At 40.1% G+C, this 19,724-nt stretch overlaps 1 protein-coding gene across 3 annotated transcripts in view; it reads right to left on the bottom strand.

Moving 5' to 3' along the window:
- Positions 1 to 405: 405 nt before the first annotated feature.
- The window catches only part of CCDC25 (coiled-coil domain containing 25), a 30,750-nt gene continuing 11,431 nt past the window's right edge, over positions 406 to 19,724 (bottom strand). Inside the window, exons 4-10 of one of the 3 annotated variants that reach the window (XM_063086113.1) lie at positions 19,321 to 19,372; positions 13,078 to 13,153; positions 9,145 to 9,248; positions 8,744 to 8,946; positions 6,072 to 6,128; positions 3,682 to 3,727; positions 406 to 1,918 (exon numbers count right to left, since the gene is read on the bottom strand). In XM_063086113.1, the coding sequence (XP_062942183.1) occupies positions 1,889 to 1,918; positions 3,682 to 3,727; positions 6,072 to 6,128; positions 8,744 to 8,946; positions 9,145 to 9,248; positions 13,078 to 13,153; positions 19,321 to 19,372 (568 nt within the window). In that variant the 3' untranslated portion in view covers positions 406 to 1,888. Of the gene's footprint in view, positions 1,919 to 3,681; positions 3,728 to 6,071; positions 6,129 to 8,706; positions 8,947 to 9,144; positions 9,249 to 13,077; positions 13,154 to 19,320; positions 19,373 to 19,724 lie in introns of all 3 variants that reach the window. The other 2 variants (XM_063086115.1, XM_063086114.1) reach the window with 2 other exon arrangements.

Below are 19,724 nucleotides of genomic sequence, written 5' to 3'. Positions count from 1 at the left end.
AAATGTTTGGACCCCAGGATCGCTCAAACAATAGTTAAATTAGATGTATTCTTCAAAAGCTCTATCTACACATGTTGCACAGAGGACTTCTGCAGGAGCAGAAGCCAAGGTGACACAGGTATGGTGTTCTGAAGCGCTTGCAGCCACCAGGCAGGAGGCTGACCCACTGAAGAACAGCTACTAATATCCACCCTAGAGTGGGTCTGAGAAAGGTCACCACTTCCACCCAGAGGGCGTCTGGGGTAAACAGACACTTATCAGTGGAGGAGCAGGACGACACCTCTACAGAGCCTGCCAGGTTTATGATAAATGAGGGTTTTTACAGCAAGTTCACCCTCAAACCAGCTTGGGGATGTGGGCTGCCCTTTTTGTAACAAGGAAATTCTAAGAATTCATACATCAATGTCCTTCCAGATAAAAAACAATACTTTATTATCATTTTTTAAATCTCAGAACTCTAGGTTGAACAGCATTAGACACAGACACACAAAATCACCAATCTCTATAGTCATCTTCCACACCCCTTCAAAATCTGGCCAACAATTCATGCCTCAGAGAATTTTCCAGTTTAACCCCACACACAAATTTGGCATAAACAGAAACACTAGTCTTTTGGTTTTACCCACAGCTCCAAAGTGCTATTACAGGTAGAATATCTGCTGGAGGAGATCACTTTTGCTAGGTTAGAATATACTAAAGAACAACACTGCATGCGGAGTTCTGGGTGCGGCTAACGTGTGAACGTGTGTGCCTCCTGTCCCGCGGCTTTGTGCTCTTTCTCTCTCATTGCTTTGTCTTGTTCCTTCCCATAAGTATTGCCCAAAATGCTAAAATAAAACATATCTTCTACTCAGAGTCACACTGGATAGCAGGTGGTTCAAAAGAACAATAATGCTACATATTAAGTTACTGAGTCCACAATTAAGAAACCTTAACTCAGGGGTTTCAACTCAAAATAAATGCTATTTCAAGGTAAGGAAACATTACTTGGCTGGCTAGTGAAGTGCTTAATTCTTTCTAAAATCATAACTGCAACATGGACTTCTGCTTCATGCTGTATCCCAAAACAAAAATCAGGTCACCTAAGTCTTCCAAATGATGCACAGAGTACCCCTTCCTATTTCTCCCTCAGTATTGACAAAGGACTCTAGAATTTGGAAGTTGTCATATACGTGGCTTGGCTTACTTGGTGCTCAGGGAACAACTACCACAAAGCCCAACCTTGATTAACACCAACTATTTCTTTAAATATGATGATACTAAAGACGGAGGCCCCCACTCCAAGACAGCAAGGACGCAGGAGCTGGGACAAGCGGAGAACAGAGAGCACTAGGTGAACAGCCTCACACGACACAGTGCAACGTGAGTACTGGAGCCAGCAATCTTCCAAAAAATAACACTCTCATCTTCAAAACCCATATGCTTTTTCTTCTAATCAGAAAATCAGGATGGGGGAATATTCATGTATACTGCCCACCAAAACATTCTTCTTAACAGAAGTGAAGATATTTTAAGAATATGAAAAGCATTTCAAGACATCTGTTCTCAGGGACAGACCACAGCGACAGGAATACTTTTGGTTCATTCTGCAGTCTATCTCAAGGAGAAGGGCAGCCAGCTCACATGAGGTACCAAGACATGTTCTGGCAAAAAGATTTCCGCTTTCCTAAAATAATACACTGACTTCAAGTTCAACTATACGATACATAGCTAGCTGATCCTTTTCTGTCAGCAAAAAAAGGAACAATTTTTTTAAATTTCCAAAATTAATAACATCTGTGCAGAATGAAGGTAGAATTTTGGTTGTTTTTATAATTCAGAACACAGATGAAATCAAAAGATCTGCAACTGTCTCTACATTGCATCTTTCAAATGTCCTTTTCTCCTTTTACATGAATTCATCTGAATCGTTGCCATCCTGTAGGAAACAAAAAAGTGAAACCATAAAAGCCTGGAAAATAAATAACTCAATATTTTAACTTCACAATCATAATCTCAATCTATAGTCTATAAACAAGCCTCCTTCTCATCCCTAATCTCAGAGTTTAGAAAGTAAAAAGCGAAAGAACTAAATCCCCTCATCACCTATTCTCCATCTTAAGTTGTCAGCACCTGGAACAGCTGGATTACTGGCTATATTCTCTATGCTGTCATTACACGGTCTGATTACACAGTGACAAGTGACCAATGATATCCAAATTATGAAGGCCCACCTGACCCAGTATAGGATGTAACAAGTGTGACTATGAGATCCTTTAACAAATACACCAAATGAACCCTGCCTCACTACTCTTACATCAACAATGCTGCCACTATGTAAAATATTTCTGACTTAAATTCCAGTATTTTAAGCCTCTAGGGTGTCATAAATTTGTGATTTCTTTGATTTTTTTTTTTAATAGGAAAAGTTATTAGAAAGTCATATAGGCTAGTAACCAAGTTAACTAGCCTACCAAGTTTTGATTTAAAAAACCTTACATGATGGTACACAGCTTAAAGGGACTGATGTTATTGTGTGATATATAACAAGTCCTGCAGACCATGCAGAAAGGTAGAGCTCCAGATTCCTTTTTTGCCAACATTCACTAATAGTATATGTTCTGGTACATCTGCTGGACCCCAACGTTGTTAGAAAAAGGAACAGGACTTAGGCTTATATATGCTTTTCTTCTCCCTTAGCCCTTATTAAAGATGGTAGGGAGATATGAGATATGAGTGGAAAGCAACGGTTTCTGTGAAGTCTGGCTGTACCTCCAGTTTCACTCAGTGGCCCTCTTTGTGCTTCTCTTCCATTAGCACAAGGAAATGAGACCACAGTAAAAATGTCTTAGATAACTGTACAAAGAGGAGACACATATTTGTTTTATATCCAGGAACCAGGACTGCCCTAGAGTCACAAATTGAAATATGAGTATTAGCGACATCTGAAAAGAGTCATCATATATCTTCAAATATCAGCTTTAGATCCCAAACACTGTGGACAAACAATTTAGTAAGGCAATTTGGGTCTGTGACAATGAAAATGCATCACTCATAAAGGCTGTAAGTTAGATTTGCACAGTTCTCATGTGTGGGAGGCCTGTGGTTTGAGATTACAGTAACTTTTAAATACATATCCAAGATCCAAGACTTTATTTGGACAATTTTTCCAATAAGTCTCTCACATAGTTCCAATAAAATAATTAGATGTGGATGTTAAAAAGATCCTTTCTATGCTATGCTATGGGTCATCACTTTTCTTTATTCTAAGTCCTGAGGAACATGAAAACAACCAATTTTGTCACACAGGCTACAGTTAGTACTTTTATTTTAAATGAAGGTAATAATTTCATTCTCACACAATTGTAATATAGAATCTATAGTCACATTAATATGACAATAATTAAAAGCACTTTTGTATATCTAGAGAAAAAAGGAATGGACGAAAGTCCTATAAATAATAATAGACCTGCACTTCACAGTAGACAAAGTATGACAATCTCTTACCCTGAGGTGATCTAGTTAAACACATGACCAAGTCCACAAAGCAGGCAGGCAACGGCCAACAGAACCCAGTCAAGCTTATTAGCTGCCAGATCCCAGTAAGAGATTTGCAACATATAAATCACAATGGCCAGTAACTCAACTATTAAAAGCTTAGTGGATTATTTCAAGGCACAACATTAAATAACTTGAACATACCTGATTTGAAGACATATTCTCAACTTTCATTAGTGATGAATAGCTCCTAGAAGGAAAAAAAACACATTTAAAATGAAGTTACCCAACCAGAAGTATTTCATAAACATTTACCATGTATCTAGCACTACTGAGGGGCTTTAGAAGAAACACAAGAGCTACCCTCAAAGAGATTGCAACATTTAAAAGGATAAACGAACAATAAATAAGATGTGCACCGCACTTTACAGTTTACAAAGTGCTCTCTCATTCTCGTTTCGTGTCACCTCCACAGTAACCTTCTGAGCTAGGTGGCATTATTCCTGTTTTTCAGATGAGGAAATTCACCTACAGCCAACATAGACTCATAGCTAAGCATACAGCCCAGACTGTCAATGCTGCAGGAACTCAAAGGAAGAAACACATCGGCATGGCCAGAGTTGGCAGGGCATCCCTCGCAGACGCAGACACACCTTTCTGTAGGCCACATGTTTCTTCTGAATTCAATCCCTTTAATCCAACTGCCTCTCTGACATATTTTTGGATATCTTAAAGGCATTTTCAGATTCTTATGCCCATATCTAACACATGGTCTACCCCCCTACCAAAAAGAGTCTGGTTCTTTTTCCGTTGTCCCCTAGCTCAAAGAGCGACATCGCCATCCGTTCCATCTCAAACCAGAATCCCAGGCCTCTTTTTCCCTGCCCTTCCTCTCACTCCAATCTATCATCACATCCTATCATTTTACCTACAAAATCTCTCCACCTCCACGTCACCACCATAGTTCAAGCTGCCGCCACCTGTGATGTGGACAACTGTCAACAGCTTTTTTTTTTTGGCGGCTGGCCAGTATGGGGATCTGAACCCCTGACCTTACACTGTGCTCTAACTGAGCTAACCAGCCAGCCCTGTCAACGGCTTCTTAACTGGCCTACTCACACTCACTGTGGTTCCCTTTACGATCAGGTCCACAAAGTGACCTTCCCCAAACACAACTTCATTGTACTACCACTGGCTTCAAACCTTCCGTGACTTCACAGTGCCCTTGGGACGAAGAAAAAGGTGGCCAACCAGGCCTGGCAGGGACTGGCCCCTTGACCCACGTGCTGTCTCACTGCGACTGCTCCAGATGTGTGGGATTTCAGTCTGGTGTTCTGCCTTGCTGCCTCCTACACAGGGTCTTTGCATACATAGTTCCCTCTGCTTAGAGCTCTCTTTCCTTCCCTTTTTAACTAGCTAATGGAGCTTTGATCTCAGCTTCAAGAATCACTGTATCAGGGAGGCTAATCTCAGTCACTCATTCATTCGTTACAAACTAATCACTCACTGCACATGCAAAGCCCTGTGTCATATATAGGGGATGCTGGGATGCACTAGTGCTTTTTGAAGGAAGTTATAATTAGCACGAAGCAGCATGGCATGCAGAACATAATTTGTAGCAGAAGGCAGTGGGGGAGTGTGAGATAAACAAAAGGAGGTACAATCAAAGCAGTCATTTCTTGGTGAGACTCTATCATCCTTTTAACCAGTGGCCTCTTCGTTATCTCTTCTACCTGTCACTACTGAACTCATCCTGTAAGTCTACTTCCCAACATCCCAGCAAACTTATAAAGGCTCCTTATCACTTACAACATGAAATTACGGACTACACAAAACCTTTTAAGTCACTCTACAATGTGCCTAATTTTTCATTCTTTTATTTGCCTGTGTATGACCTTGACTCTGGCCTTGCCAACCTGTTCATTCCTTGCCTCAAAGGCAGCATGGTGCAGAATTACCACCTTAAGTTTAAATTTCTTCTCTGCCACTACTGATAAGCTGTAACCTTTCATACATTAACCTCTTTGCTGAAGTAGTCTTTGCCTGAAACCCAAGTTCGTGTCAATGTTCAAAATGATGATACATTTACCTGTGACTTACCATTTTACTGGGTCTCATATTTCTCTCACGTCAATTATCTGAGCTTTGGGTTCCAATTCTGAACTCCAAGACTCCCAAGTTTTAAACATCCCTATCTCAGGTACCAGAGTCCCTACCCTTGGTCTTGACTGCCTCAACCTCTGATCTGTTACTCACTCATCCTTTAACAACTGTGTTTCCCTGACCACTACTTGTTTCTTCTGGTTTCAACATCTACATGGTGGACTTGATCTAGATGTTAATAAATGTTTGGTATAATGCCACAAAAAGCCAAATCAGAGAACACAAGATTAAAATAAAGCAGGTAATAGGTACAGAATTTGATCTCAGGTAGAAGATTCAAAGACAGAAATTAAAGGGATGCTAGCACTACAAATGTGTAAAAATAGATTACAAGACAAAACAGGCATAAAGCCTGTTGGGATTTTGCAAAAGCTGCAGGCGACAGCATGCAGACAGCAGCTCTGGATGGGCCAGGCAGACTTGCTGCTCACCCCCTATCCCTCCTTGCAGCCCATTCAGTCCTCCTCTCTGCATCACGGAACAGAAAGCTGTGGGGCAAATTTTAACAGAAATAAATACACCAATTGTTTTTGTTTTTCTGAGGCTCGTGATGATTATTAAAAAATACAAGTAACTAGTGACAGCTTAGAAAATGAGACTGAATAAATCAACTTTTGAAGCAAAAATTTTTTTCAATTACATTGAGAATTTTTCCCCCTCAGTTTATATAAATATTTTATATGTTGCTGACACTAAAAGAAAGCCCAGAAGATATGAAAACTGTGTTTCAGTTAATGGGTTCTTTTGTTTAAACACCTGCAACTTTTAAAACTAGTAAAATTAAAAAAAAAAAAAAAAAACCCTAGTAAAATCATACTAAATGCCCTAAATTTTAGTAGTATGCTTGTACAGCTTAATTTTCAAGAAAATGTAATATATCTTAAGGTAAGTTATGACATCTTTAAATTACTCTGATTGATTTATATTGAATAAATACTACTTTAAAATGGAATGGACTGAACTGAGGGAAGAGGAGCACTATAATGAGTATGAGTTTAAGAATCAGAGTGAGACTGACTACATGACCTTGAGCAAGTTACTGAACTGTTTCTCAGGCACAGTTGCCTCTTTTATAAAATGCAGATAATAAAAATATCTACCTGATATGGCTATGGCTGGGATTAAATGAGATAAAGCTGTAAAACACTTTCAAGTCCAATGTTTGGCAGATGGTAAATATTCAAAAATGTTAGCCATTCTTCCTTATTAAATGTTATAAGTAAATTAAGTGATATTATATTCCTAACATATAACATCATGTTTCTAAATATAACTGTGTTAGACCTGTAAAGGGCACAGAAAGATATGTTTCCAATTTTCCCCTACTGTGAACTAAAAAACAAACAAGAATTAACTGCCCTAAATCCTGCAGCACTCTGAATTCCACAAATTTGACCACACTGGTGAAGCTGATTTTTCTTTCGCTCATGACACAAAGCAGACTCACAATTCTAGGCCATATCAAATATTTAAATCCATGCATTAGTCTGTCTCCTGTTAGTGGATTATAACTCAGGATAAAATTTCCAGAGCTTTACATCTGAATATAATATTTTAAGTTAAGCTACAGTAAATAATAATAAAAAAGAATTAAATGAAGCTACTCATCCTGTTTAGTAGAAGCCCCTCTGGAGACACATGCACGTGGATAACAAATTACAGCACATGAGAGTAACACTTACAACTTCACTCAACAATCTAAGAAACCATGGCATTCCAAGGAAACTGGGTCAGGACGTGGCAAGACAGCTTGTTTCTGATTCTATATAAAGGCAATATGTTATCAATACCTTTTTTTTTTCTTTTTGGTATACTTATCACAAATGATACCTATGGAAAATCATGGAAAAATCTAGGAGTTGTGACTAAAAGTCGCAGGATTCACTTTCTTTAGTGAAGAAAAACTAGGGGCCTCTTCAGGTACAGTACTATATATTTATACGGATTCAGTGTGGTAGGCAGAACAATGTCCCTTGCCCCGCACCCGAAAATGTCCACCTCCATCCTGATCTCTAGAACCTTTGCAGATGTGGTGACGTTAAGGACCTTACTGTGGATTGTCTGGGCAGGCCCAGTCTGATCACATTGCTCCTGAAGAGTAGAGAAGGCAGTGGTCAGAGGGGGCTGTGACCATGGATGCAATGCTGCGGGCTTCGAAGAGTAGGAGGGGCCACAAGCCAAGGAGCATGGGCAGCCTCTAGAAGATGGAAAAGGACAGGGAGTCCTTCCTGGAGCTTCCAGAATTGAACACAGCCTGCTTACAACTTTGATCTTAGCTCACTGAGAAACCTTGTTGGACTTCTAACCCAAAGAACTATAAAACAACAAATCTATGTCGTTTTAAGCCACTAATCTATGGCAATTTGTTACAGCAGCAATAGAAAACAAACATAGCTGGTATCCTCATGCCTTATTCACCTAAACTGAAGGAGCCAAACTGTATATTAACTACTTATTATGTAAACATGTAGTGCTCTGAAGCAGGCTTCATTACATTAATCACTTTAAACTTTCAAAATGTAGAAAAAGGGTCTTGAAAACAGCTTTGAGAGTTACTAGCATTGGCCTTCAGAGACAAGACAACTTTATTCAAATAGCATAGGTAGTCAATATTGAATATTTATTACAGCACCTTTTCATTTCCTGAAGAACTTTACAAACCAAACTCTAAAGATAACCTATGATGGTTTGTCTAAGAATAAAATGGTATTTTATTTCACACTTTCATATCCTGTCCCTATAAAAGAACCTTTTTTTTTTTTTTTAAAGATGACTGGTAAGGGGATCTTAATGCTTGACTTGGTGTTGTCAGCACCACGCTCTCTCAAGTGAGCTAACCAGCCATCCTATATAGGGATCCGAACCCGCAGCCTTGGTTTTATCAGCACCACACTCTCCCGAGTGAGCCACGGGCCGGCCCAAAAGAGCAATTCATTTGAGTAACACACTAATATAAATGCCTTTTTAAAAAACTCATTGAAGGCCATGAGCTTGCTGTATGTCCGTCCTTCCACCAATACATCATCCTGAAGGGTTAATGCATGATTAACATCAGCGGGAAATAACCTTGGAGGTGAGCATCAGCACCATGGCACCTGTATACCTCAGTTCATCCATTTCCCGCTTCTTCTTCATTTCTTCCTTTTCTCTCCTTTTCATTTCCTGAATCTGGGCTTTCTTCTCATTCCTCTCTTCACGGTCTCTGCATTCCTTCTCTGCTGCCAGGTCGGGGAACCGCTCTGTTTTAGTCTTTTCTAATCGGTTCAGGATCTCATTCACTTTCTTTTCCACTGTCACAATTTTTACCTTAGAGGGAGAAAGAGGAAGATATATTGAATCTTTATGTTTGTTTTTTTCTCCCAGGAGAGGGGCAAGGCTTTCTAGGGATTCAGCAACCCAGTTTAATTCCCTTTAGGAAACATACATCGTGCTTGCCCCTCAACAGAAAGATGGACGGTCCACTTAGGACCAGGACTGCGCTCCACAGTGGTGCAGGTCACTTACATCCTTCTGCCTGTGAAAGCCTGTCTGCCCCACGTCCATGTCAGCTGTTTTCTTCAGGTTGGACCAAGGTGTGTACACCACATTAACAGTATTCATCTTGCAGCCTGCCAAGAGAGACTGTCTTCAACATGCGGGCAGCATGAGGCTGAGCAACATGTCCCCCACCCACTGGCAGATCAGTCACCCAACAAGGGAGAGGCTTAGATGAAAAGTCATCCATTGTCTCAAACCACAAAATATTTTTCCAAGAACTACCCACAATCAGGGACTTCCGAGAACTCCCTAAATTTGAATGCAAAACTTATCATATGTGTTTTTTCAAGAAAAAAGGACACACAGGTTTCCTCAGATTCTCAAAGGAGTCCCTGATTCAATAAAAGTTAAGCAGTGATACAAAGCCATGGGCTGAGATCCCATAGATCTGGACTCTGTCCTGCACTACCACACACTAGCTGCGTCACTGTGGAAAAGTCCCCATGGCCCTCTGAATATCACCTGAAATATAAGGAAATTGGACTAGATTAGCAGGGTTTTTGCTTACTGTTTCTTTTAGCAATGGAACCCTTATACCAAAGAAAACATACAGACATTATCAAAGCAGAGATGCTCTAGATGAAAGGCACGCCAGGTACCCTGTTCCCTCCTGTTCCCATCCCCCAAAGCACCAGCTCCACCATGTTTCCCCTGTACCCCTAAAGGCCTCCCAGGTAGCTCTGAGAATCATAGCTGAATCACCGCTCTGACGCACCCTACTAACATTCCAAATCAGATGGCAACAGGTTTCAATGTTCATTAAATCCCACGTGCGCTGCAGAAAGTTTGTGAGCACCTCCTTACCCAAGGATCAAAGGTAACATCACCCAAAACAGGGCAAAATGACACCTGTGCTGCCTGACTGTACTCTGCAAAACTTCACTTATGTAGTATTCCTGCCAAAATATCCATAATGTGATTCCAAGAGGAAGCATCAGACAGACCCAAACTGTGGAATATACTCTACAAGTAATCCCTACTCTGAAAGTGTCCATGTTCTCCAGATTAAAGGAGGCTAAAGAGACATGAAAAGTTAAAAAAAATGCATGATACTGGATTAGGGTGAAAAAAGCTATAAAGAGACAGTAGTGGGACAATTGGAGAAACATAAATATGGAGTATATGAGAGTATTCCTACCATGTTAAATTTCCTGATTTGACTACTGTAATGCAGTTACTTAAGACAATGTCTTTGTTCTTAAGAGATACATATTGAAGAGTCATGATATCCACAATTTTCTTTCAGATAGTTCAACTAAAAAAGTTAATAATGAAAAAAAAAAAGTTAATAATGAATATGCTATATGCAGAGAGAAGGCAAATAAATATTAAAAAAATTAAAAATTGGTGAATGAATGTAAGTAAATGGCATATGGAAGTTGTATTTTTCTTACAACTTTTCTATAGGTTTGAAAGTTGCTTTTTTCAAAATGAAAGTTTAAAAAAAAAAATCTCCACATGCAAAACACTGTGGGGAATACAAACACAGGCCAGGCAATGGATGCTGCCTTCCAGACCATAAAGAAGAAGAGATAACACACAAACAGCTTCAGGGGGAGAACTCGCCAAATGCTGCTGGAAAGGTACAGGTAAAGTGTGAAGGGAGAGCAAAGGTGGGGCCCCAGGAAGCTGGAGCAGGGAAAGGCTTCACAGGAGAGGTTAACAGGGCTCAGTATTAAGACAGAAGACTTCAGAGTCACACGGTCTGACTTCAAATCCAGCCTCTACTACACTTTGGAGCTGAGACCTTGGGAAAGTTCCTTACTTCTCTTTAAGCTCAGTTTCCTCAGCTATAAAATGAAAATAGGGTTGAGAAATGAAGTAATTTGTAAAGTTGTCAGCACAGGGCCAGGCATGTAACTAATGCTCCATCAATGTCAGCGATTACTGCTATCACAACTACTGCATGGACCTCGAACCGTGGCGTGGGTCTGGACATGTGGTGATGGAGGAAAACTGCACTGAGGGCAGAGGGAACAATGCAAGCAAAAGAGCAAGGCGGAGGACAGCATGTATCTACTGTGGCTGGAGTGGGGCATACGAGATCTGCAGTAAGATCAGAGATGCTCGAAGGCCAGCTTGAGAAGTCAGGACTGACTGATATAGACGAAGGGGAGTCACAGAAAGTCTCTAAGCTTTAGAAAGTTTAATGTGGCAAGATTCATTGAGTGAACACAGAACAGGCTGACCTGCAATTCTAGATCTATGACCCAGAACAGGCTGATTCTACAAACAAGTTCTACCTAACTCCTTTGGTTCTCGTAGGTGGTCAAACAGGGAGGGAAATTTTGTAAGTACACTGTGTCACAAGTGGAGCATCCTTTGCAAATCCCACAGCAAAGACCACTTTCTTCACTCCTCAGCAGTATCTTCTGCTGCTGACTCATGAGAGCAAAATCCTGGGGCTTAGCTCCTACTCTGTTAGGTGAGCTATCACCATGGAAGGCTAGAGAGGAGAGAAAATAGTAATTCAGTGTCATGACGCCTCCCTCCTTTTTCTGTTCTCTCTAGAACCCGTAAACTCTATAGAAATTAAGAAGACAGAGGCTGGGACAAGAAAAGGAGTCCAAAGCTCTTTCAGCAAAGGCGCACCTGCTAGCCAGGGTGTGGGAAGGGACAGGAACGTGTGAAGGAGGTTGAACGAGGAAGAAAAGAGGATGAGGACTATTTTATTATTTTACTTCAGTAACTGAGGATCTTCACTGAAAATCTTAGAAAACTCTGTTCTACTCATAAAATGGAATGTCCTAAAACTCATTACAGTGTGTTGATTTATGTAGTTGAAAACCAGTAGCTCCTATAAGACAAGACTCCCCTGTCTTTGGCTAGGTACCTGGTTTGTTATTAAGGATGCCAGAGTTAAAACTAGAGAAACACAGTCTAAGTAACAGGAAAACAGGTACACCACCTAGCTCCTGTTCCATAATCACCAATTCCTGGAACCTGTGTGTCTGCCCCGTTTATCTTCTACCCAAAACATATTTCCTTCCAACTCTCTGGATTATCCCCCAGCTTCATATCAAACCGAAATTACCTCTACCCTATCTAGGTCTAAGTCCGACACCTAAAATCCGATCTATTAGCTAAATCATTCTTAGTAGAACAACATCTCCTGGCCCCTTGTCTTAACCACCATTCCCATCCCAATAATCATCCTTTTTGTTCTTTACTATTAGATTAAATCCTCTACAGTAAAAGTAAACAAACACCAAGCACAGATTCTAGGCCCTACCTAAGACACATGGGCCAATTATTCTCAACCCATGCTGCACATTAGAATCACCTGGAAAGCTTTTTTTTTTTTTTTTTTTAAAGCGATACTCAGGGATCACACCAGGCCAATTAAATAAGATTGTCAGGGGGTAACAAGATCAACTGACTGGATACCTTTACAATTTAAAGGGAGAAAAAAAGGGTGCATATAAGGGGGGAAGGGAGGAAAGAAAGCATGATTTAGAGACTCTCGTTCCAGAATCTCATGACAAATGATAAAAATAAAGACATCACTGAACATTAAAAAATAAAGTCATCAGACATATCTCTCTTGCTTAGGTATCAACATTTACCAAATTTCCAAGTCTTTTTTTTTTTTTTTTCTTTTTCAAATAACCTTCTAAGGGTAGGCAGATCTAGACAACCTTCTATTTAAGGAAAGAAAAACAATAGAAAGAGCTGAGACTCACATAGGACCATGAAAATGAGAGGGGTGGGTAGATTAGCTTTTAGTTCCTTGTTAGGCAGCAAAACTGCCATCACCTTAAAGAACAAAACAGGGAAAGGCACAGTGCATGTTATTCCTATGACACAGGCCAAAGTCAACAGCACGTTCTCTAAAAGTTGACCCATTTCAGACGTGCAGAAAGCCAGTGACCATCTGAAAAAGCCTCTCGGAAGACTGACCTTGAATGCTATTGGCCTTTACAAGGTGGGCACAGTCCATGAGCACCTCCTTTGGAATGTCTTCTATCTTCTCTCCCTGAAACACAAAAGTAAGCCAAATGGTCCACTGCCTTGTCATTTACTAATACTGGAGCACTCAAAGGGCATGTGCTGCCTTAGTTATCAGGCATGATTTTATTGCAAGCAGGGACTCTTCAACTGTACTATAGGATATTCAAAAATCAGGTAAATTTACTGTGTCCATTATGGGAATGTTTATTTAAAAAAGGCAGTAATATGGAAAATACTGGTATATAGCAAGTGAAAACAAACAGGGTATGAAAGAGAGCAGCCAAAATATTAACTGCATGTCTGAGTAATTTTGTTGACTGTCTTCTCACTCTTACTTCTAGAAACCTTGTGGGGGAATGGTGCCTATTTTTGACAACTGGCAGTCTTCCTGGCTGAGGTCCCTACGACCTTCCTTTCAAAGAGACAACTTGTAGTTTTGGGTCTTAAACATCTGGTAGGTCATCAATCTTCAGCATTCATCAGGATAAAAGCTCTTGTTGTGTTACATCTCAACCATTCACCATAAGGGAAAAATAATACAGAAATAACACTGATTATTTTTCTCTATGGAAATCTCTCTATCAAAATCAAAGATGAATAAGCAGAGTGATTCCAAAAGAACAAAAATATCTCAGTGGCAACAGTGAGTGGAAATCAATTCAGCACTGGCTTCTACTAGGCATGGAATTACAGAAACATTTGTCTGGGAACGAAATATTCTACCTAACTAAATGTCTGAGATAAATTAAGTTTATTCCATTATGTTTCTAAAACTTTTTTCATTTTAATATTTTAAATGGGAATCTCTCAAATACATAAATTTTGACCAAAAAATAAGTGATTTGAGCCTGTCACTACTTTAAAGACATATCTCATCCTGTGTACTTCCCTGACCATTTAGAGGGTTCTGAATTAAACTTCTTAGTAACACAGTGCCCTTACATTAGGCTATAATATAGTGATAGTGATAAAACATACAGAAGCTGGTTGACCCTACACTAAATAAAATCTAATTAAAAAAAACACTAATTAAAAAAAAAAGGCTACCACTTTTTGAGTACCCACCAAGTGCCAAGTATTAATAGCCATATGAAATGGACAGTATAATCCTCATTTTACCAATAAAGAAACTGAAGTTTAGTGAGGTTAATTATTTTAATGAGGCCAAGGTCCCCCATATCTAGTAAGTGACAAAGCTGAAAGATGAATCCATGTTTAAAGCCAAGCTCTAAATACTGGCCCCAGAAGGAAGTCTCTGAAGTCCACTGAGAGCAGAGCCCTGGCTGTGATGATTTCATTACGGGTGCTTCTGATGGCTTTCAGGCAGAAACCATTCGTGAAGTCACTCTCCAGCTCAGGACTCTCCATGAGGCCGAACTACTGGCCTGTAGATGTTTGGGCACAGACCACCTTGTTCCTCCTAAGGCTCCACTTCAACCACAGCAGCACTCTGACCAGTGGTGTCCAATCAATCATTCATGTACCTGCCAGTCCCCTAGATAACAGCCTATAGCGTTGCATGACACTTCTTGAGTGACTGTGTTTTGTAATCTTGGGAACAGGTCTCTCTTCCTCCTTCCCCCCACCCCAAAAGTCCAGAGGCTGACAACCAACAATGGTCACTAAGTGTTCCTCATTGAGAGCTGGAGTCTTGCAGCCCCTGGAGGGAGCAGCCTTAGTGGGGACAGAGCCTCTTCTAGTCTCCCTGGGGCCAAATCAGCCCCTGTGGGCTCCCAAGGAAGCACCATCTGTTTTCAAAGATGTCAAAAGGCACTCCTGCCTGTGGAACCTGACTGCTGCCTCCTGTCAGGGCCAGACCTTGGAAGGCAATTTTCTGTTCTCGGGGACTATTGTAATTTAAATGATTGTTTTAATAAAAACTCTAAGCTATTTAAAAAAAAAAAAATTGGTCCCAGACTATGGTGCTTATAGAGTTCTTATGAAACTGTATAGTTTCTTGGTCCTTGATGTCAGGCTATGTCCCAATTATCTCTTTCTATGACCTGTGGCTGTAACTATTCCTAAAGCAATCTCCTCTTCCTGTTTTGCTATTTGTAATATTAAAAATAATCACCCAGCTTGGTACCATGCATACAGAGTAAGCAAGCATGGAGGGTCTAAGGGATTTTCAATATGTAAAAGCCAAAATTTTGACTATCGGCTTTGTGCCACTTATGTTAATGGGATAAGAAACCTCTAGACAGGTGAGATTTTTCTATGGATTTCAAAATCAAAGAAGCCAGGCTGGCCAGTTAGTTCAGCTGGTTACAGCGTGATGTTATAACACCAAGGTCAAGGGTTCAGATCCCCATACTGGCTAGTCACCATAAAATAAAAAGAAAACATTAAAAAAAAAAAAAAAGCAACAACAAAGACAAAGCAATCTAGGAAAGAACACTGCTGAATATCTACACCCTTCAAGGCTTGGGCTGAATTCAACTGAATTCAACACACAATTATAGAAGTGCCCCTCCATCGATAGTTTCAGTTTCCATGGTTTCAGTTAGTTGCGGTCAACTGCAGTCTGAAAACATCAAGTGGAAAATTCCAGAAATAAACAATTTAAGTTTGAAATTGCATGCCATTCTGAGTGGCACGATGAAATCTTGTGCAGTCTGCTCCCTCCCGCCCAGGATGTGAGTCATCCCTTCGTCCAGTGCCTCCAGGCTGTCTCTGCCACCCACTGGAGTCACTTAATAACCTGTCAAGTTATCTCAGTGCTTGTGTTCAAGTCACCCTAATTTTACTTCATAATGGCTCCAAAGCACAAAAGTAGTGATGCTGGCAATTTGCATATGCCAAAGAAAAGCCGAAAACTGCTTCCTTTAAGTGAAAGGTGAAAGTATATACTGTATAGTGTTTGGTACTATCCATGGGGGCATCCCACGGGGGGTCTACTGGGGGGTCTTGAAACATATGCCCCATGGATAAGTGGGGACTACTGTAACAGAGTGCTTAGCACATGCCAGACATTATTCTAAGTGCTTTAAGATATGCTAGCTCATTTAATCCTCACAATGACCCAATAAGATATGTAGTCAGCCCTCTTACAGATGAGAAAACAGGTACGGTTAAGTACCTTGTGCAAAGTCACATGGCTAGTAAGCAGGAGAGCCAGGACTCAACCTAGCAGTCTGGCTTCGGAGTGTGAGTCCAACTGCACAGTCTCACTGCACCTCCAACACTTACTCGGTACCTAGTAAGTACAAGGTGCTGTGCCACTTACTGCAGGAAATCAAACAGGTAAAAGTTTCTCAAGGAACACAGACTTTCAAACTGGGCACATTATGAGCTTCCAGAAACTGAGATTACACTTCTTTTTAAACTAGTAATAATAGGTGGCAAGTGAATTTGGGACTGTCACCATTATAATTTTCCATTTTCTGACACAGTAGAAGCCAAAGAAAAACACTAATCTGTACCAAAAGGAAACTTGGTAATGCCATACTAGACTTTCTCTAAATTTGATAGTTCCAAAATGGCAAAAAGTTGCCTAGGAGAACTCAGAATTTTGCTCCAGCACAGATATCACAATCCTCCTCTTTTCCTTCACAATACAGTCCTCAAAAACATAAACAGTATATGTAAAGATGGGCACAATTAAGCTTGCTAGTAAATAAGGAAGTGAATTTTACAGCCACAATCAAGTAGCACCTTGTGTTTATTAAAATGGTCAACAGGTTTTTATTTTATTTTTTTTAAGTTATACAACCCAAAAGATTTTGGAAAATCCATATTTAGTAGATAGCATTTTTAAACCGGACAATCTGGCAAAAAAGGAATTACCAAAATATGTTTATCTTTTGACCCAGTAATTCCATTTCTAAGAATTACTCTAAAAAAATAATTCAAAAGAAAAACAGAAAGTGGTTCATAAAAAGATGTTTCTTGTTGGGAACTCACAATGCTGAAAAACTGTAAACAATCTATATTCTGATAAAGGAGGTTTCATATTACTTGTGGCACATTATCAACACAAGGTAGCCAGTCAAAATAATAACAATGAAAATAATACAGTAACATGAAAAAGTTCATAAATTGTCACTTTAAAAAGTCAGACAATCAACCAGGGATGCCAGGATGAAATGCAGACTGAGACAAAAGAATTTAACTGCACTACAAATGTAGGGCATCACACCACTGAAAGGAGTTGTGGGGGGAAGCAGCTTACATGTAACTTTGGAAAACAGTGTTTTGACTGGAAACCTTATGGCAAAAAGACAGAAATAACTGCACACCAACACTGTACTCCAGTTGATGAAGCTTTTTCTCCTGAGGATAAAGGTTAATAACTCTGAAACTATCTACACACATGCTGGAGGCAGGCTTCTCGCTGGTGGAAAGGGACATTACAGATAAGCAAGGGGGAAAAGGCTGAAATGAACCCTGCAGAGATGGATTAGAGTTAAAGACATCAGTGTGAGCACGTTTAGCTTAACACAGACACAGCAGGAGAGATACGGAAACAATGATAGATATGTGCATATCTGTGGGTTAGTATACATCCAGACATTTCCTAGCTCTATCTGCTGAGAGGGCCTAGAAGCAATGATACTGCAGGAGCAACAGGCAAACCCAGAGTCCAGGTCCTGATTTTGAAATACCATTCACCAAGAAAAGAAACCAGGGTTCCTTGAAGAAATGACTGATTCTAGGGCCGGGGCAGGGAAAATCTAAGATGAGCCTGGAGCACTTTGTAGTACCAGAAAGGAAGGACATGCTTAAGAAAAACAAAAGGATGGGAGCATGTCAGAGGCATACAGGAGCCAAGCTGAAAGAGCTCCAGCCAAAGCTGGAACAATATGAGCAACAAAATGACACAGTACTGGAATATAACCCAAAGCATAAATACATGAGTCCACACTGATGCAAATAAATAACTGAACAAGTAAATGGGGGAGAAGAGACAAATCTTATTTCCAGAGGAATTCCATTTAATACATGTGGACACCCCCCAACCCAGGAAGTGGAGCTTAATTCTATCTCCTGTCCTCTGAGTATGGGCTGGACCTAGTGACTTGCTCCCAAATAACAAAGTATGGAAAGGGGGAGAAAAGCTGCTTCTCAGTGGAAAACTTGGCAACCAGTCCCCTGGCCAGACACTCAAGGCTCACGTCCTCAGTGATGTCATGTTAACATATGCACCCCAATAGGATGTGATAAGAAGGGCACCTCACCTGTGTGGGATTCTTCCCCCAAACCCCTAACCCAGTCTAGTCATGAGAAAAACATCATATAAACCCAAACTTAGTAATATCCAACAAAATATCTAATCGGTACTTTTCAAACTGTCATGGTTGTGAAAAATAGGGAAAGAATGAGAAACCGTCAGAGACCAGAGGAAACTGGGCAAACCTGGCACTAAATGCAACGTGGTACCCAGACTGGATCCTGGAACAGAAAGAGGATATTAATGGAAAAACTGGTGAAATCCAAATAAACTCCAGAGTTTAGTTAACAGTAATGTACCAAGGTTGGTTTCTTTGTTTTGACAAATTTACCATGGTAATGTAAGACATTAACGATAGAGGAAACTAGAGGAGGGGTACGTGGGAACTCTCTGTACTACCTTTGCACTTTTCCATAAATCTAAAATTATTCCAAAGTAAAAAGCTAATTAAAACAAAAAATCAATACACATAACAAGCATAATACACTCTGTGATTCAACTATACAAAATTTAACATATGAATAAAGACAGACTGAAAAAATATTGATATTACTAGGGAACATTAAATCTTTTTTCCTTTATTACTATTATGCTGTTCTAAACTTGAAGAAGCCCCAGATAACCAGGAACATCTGCCCTCAGTGAGGCAGGAGGATCACATGAGCTTGAGAAAAAGGAACCACACATGATCTTCACTGGAGAAGACAGAAAGTCAAATACTGTCAACAGAATCAAAAGGGACCGAAAGCAGAGTTGACAGACAACACACTTGCATTGGCAGGACAAGGCAGTGTTTTGAGACAGGAAATATGTACTATGTCCCCTTGCAAGTCTCAGAAATCAGCCAGAATGTCCCTTAGTAATTTTCTGGGTCGGGAGGAGACACCTCTTCATTTGCTAACTTTAGACTTTCGTACATATTTATTATTTTAAGCAATTTAATTGTAGAAAAAGAATAAAGAACAAGATATGAAGCTCATCACTGATAAAAAAGTCATGAATCCATGTTTAAATTCAGTTACCTTATGTAATCGAAGGTACACATGAGCCGAAGAGAGTTTGTCCACATGAAACCTACAAAGAATGAAAACCGCTTTTAGCAAGGGGTACAACCATCTCCTCAGGCCACCTGCATTTAAAGCATTCTACTCCAAAAAGGATTTGCTCAGTGCCTACCACATGCTAAGCACCACGGAGAGAATAAAACACAGTCACCATCTCCAAAGGGCTCACTATCAACTTGAAAAGGTAAGATAAACATTGACAGTTGTGCAGCTGTGTGTGATTAAATGAAAGATGCGCCACAGAGATCATAAGTATTAAATGCCTTGGGAAGGATGACTTTTCAAGTGAAGAAAAGAGTTATCAGTGAACAAAGGCCTCACAGGAGAACAAGATTTGGTTGGCCCCTGACTGAAGCACAGGA

This window comes from Cynocephalus volans, chromosome 2 (genome assembly GCF_027409185.1).
Source record: "Cynocephalus volans isolate mCynVol1 chromosome 2, mCynVol1.pri, whole genome shotgun sequence".
Classification (NCBI taxonomy): Eukaryota; Metazoa; Chordata; class Mammalia; order Dermoptera; family Cynocephalidae; genus Cynocephalus; species Cynocephalus volans.
The sequence above is the reverse complement of the archived record's forward strand: the minus strand, read 5'-3'. Positions and strand labels throughout refer to the sequence as shown.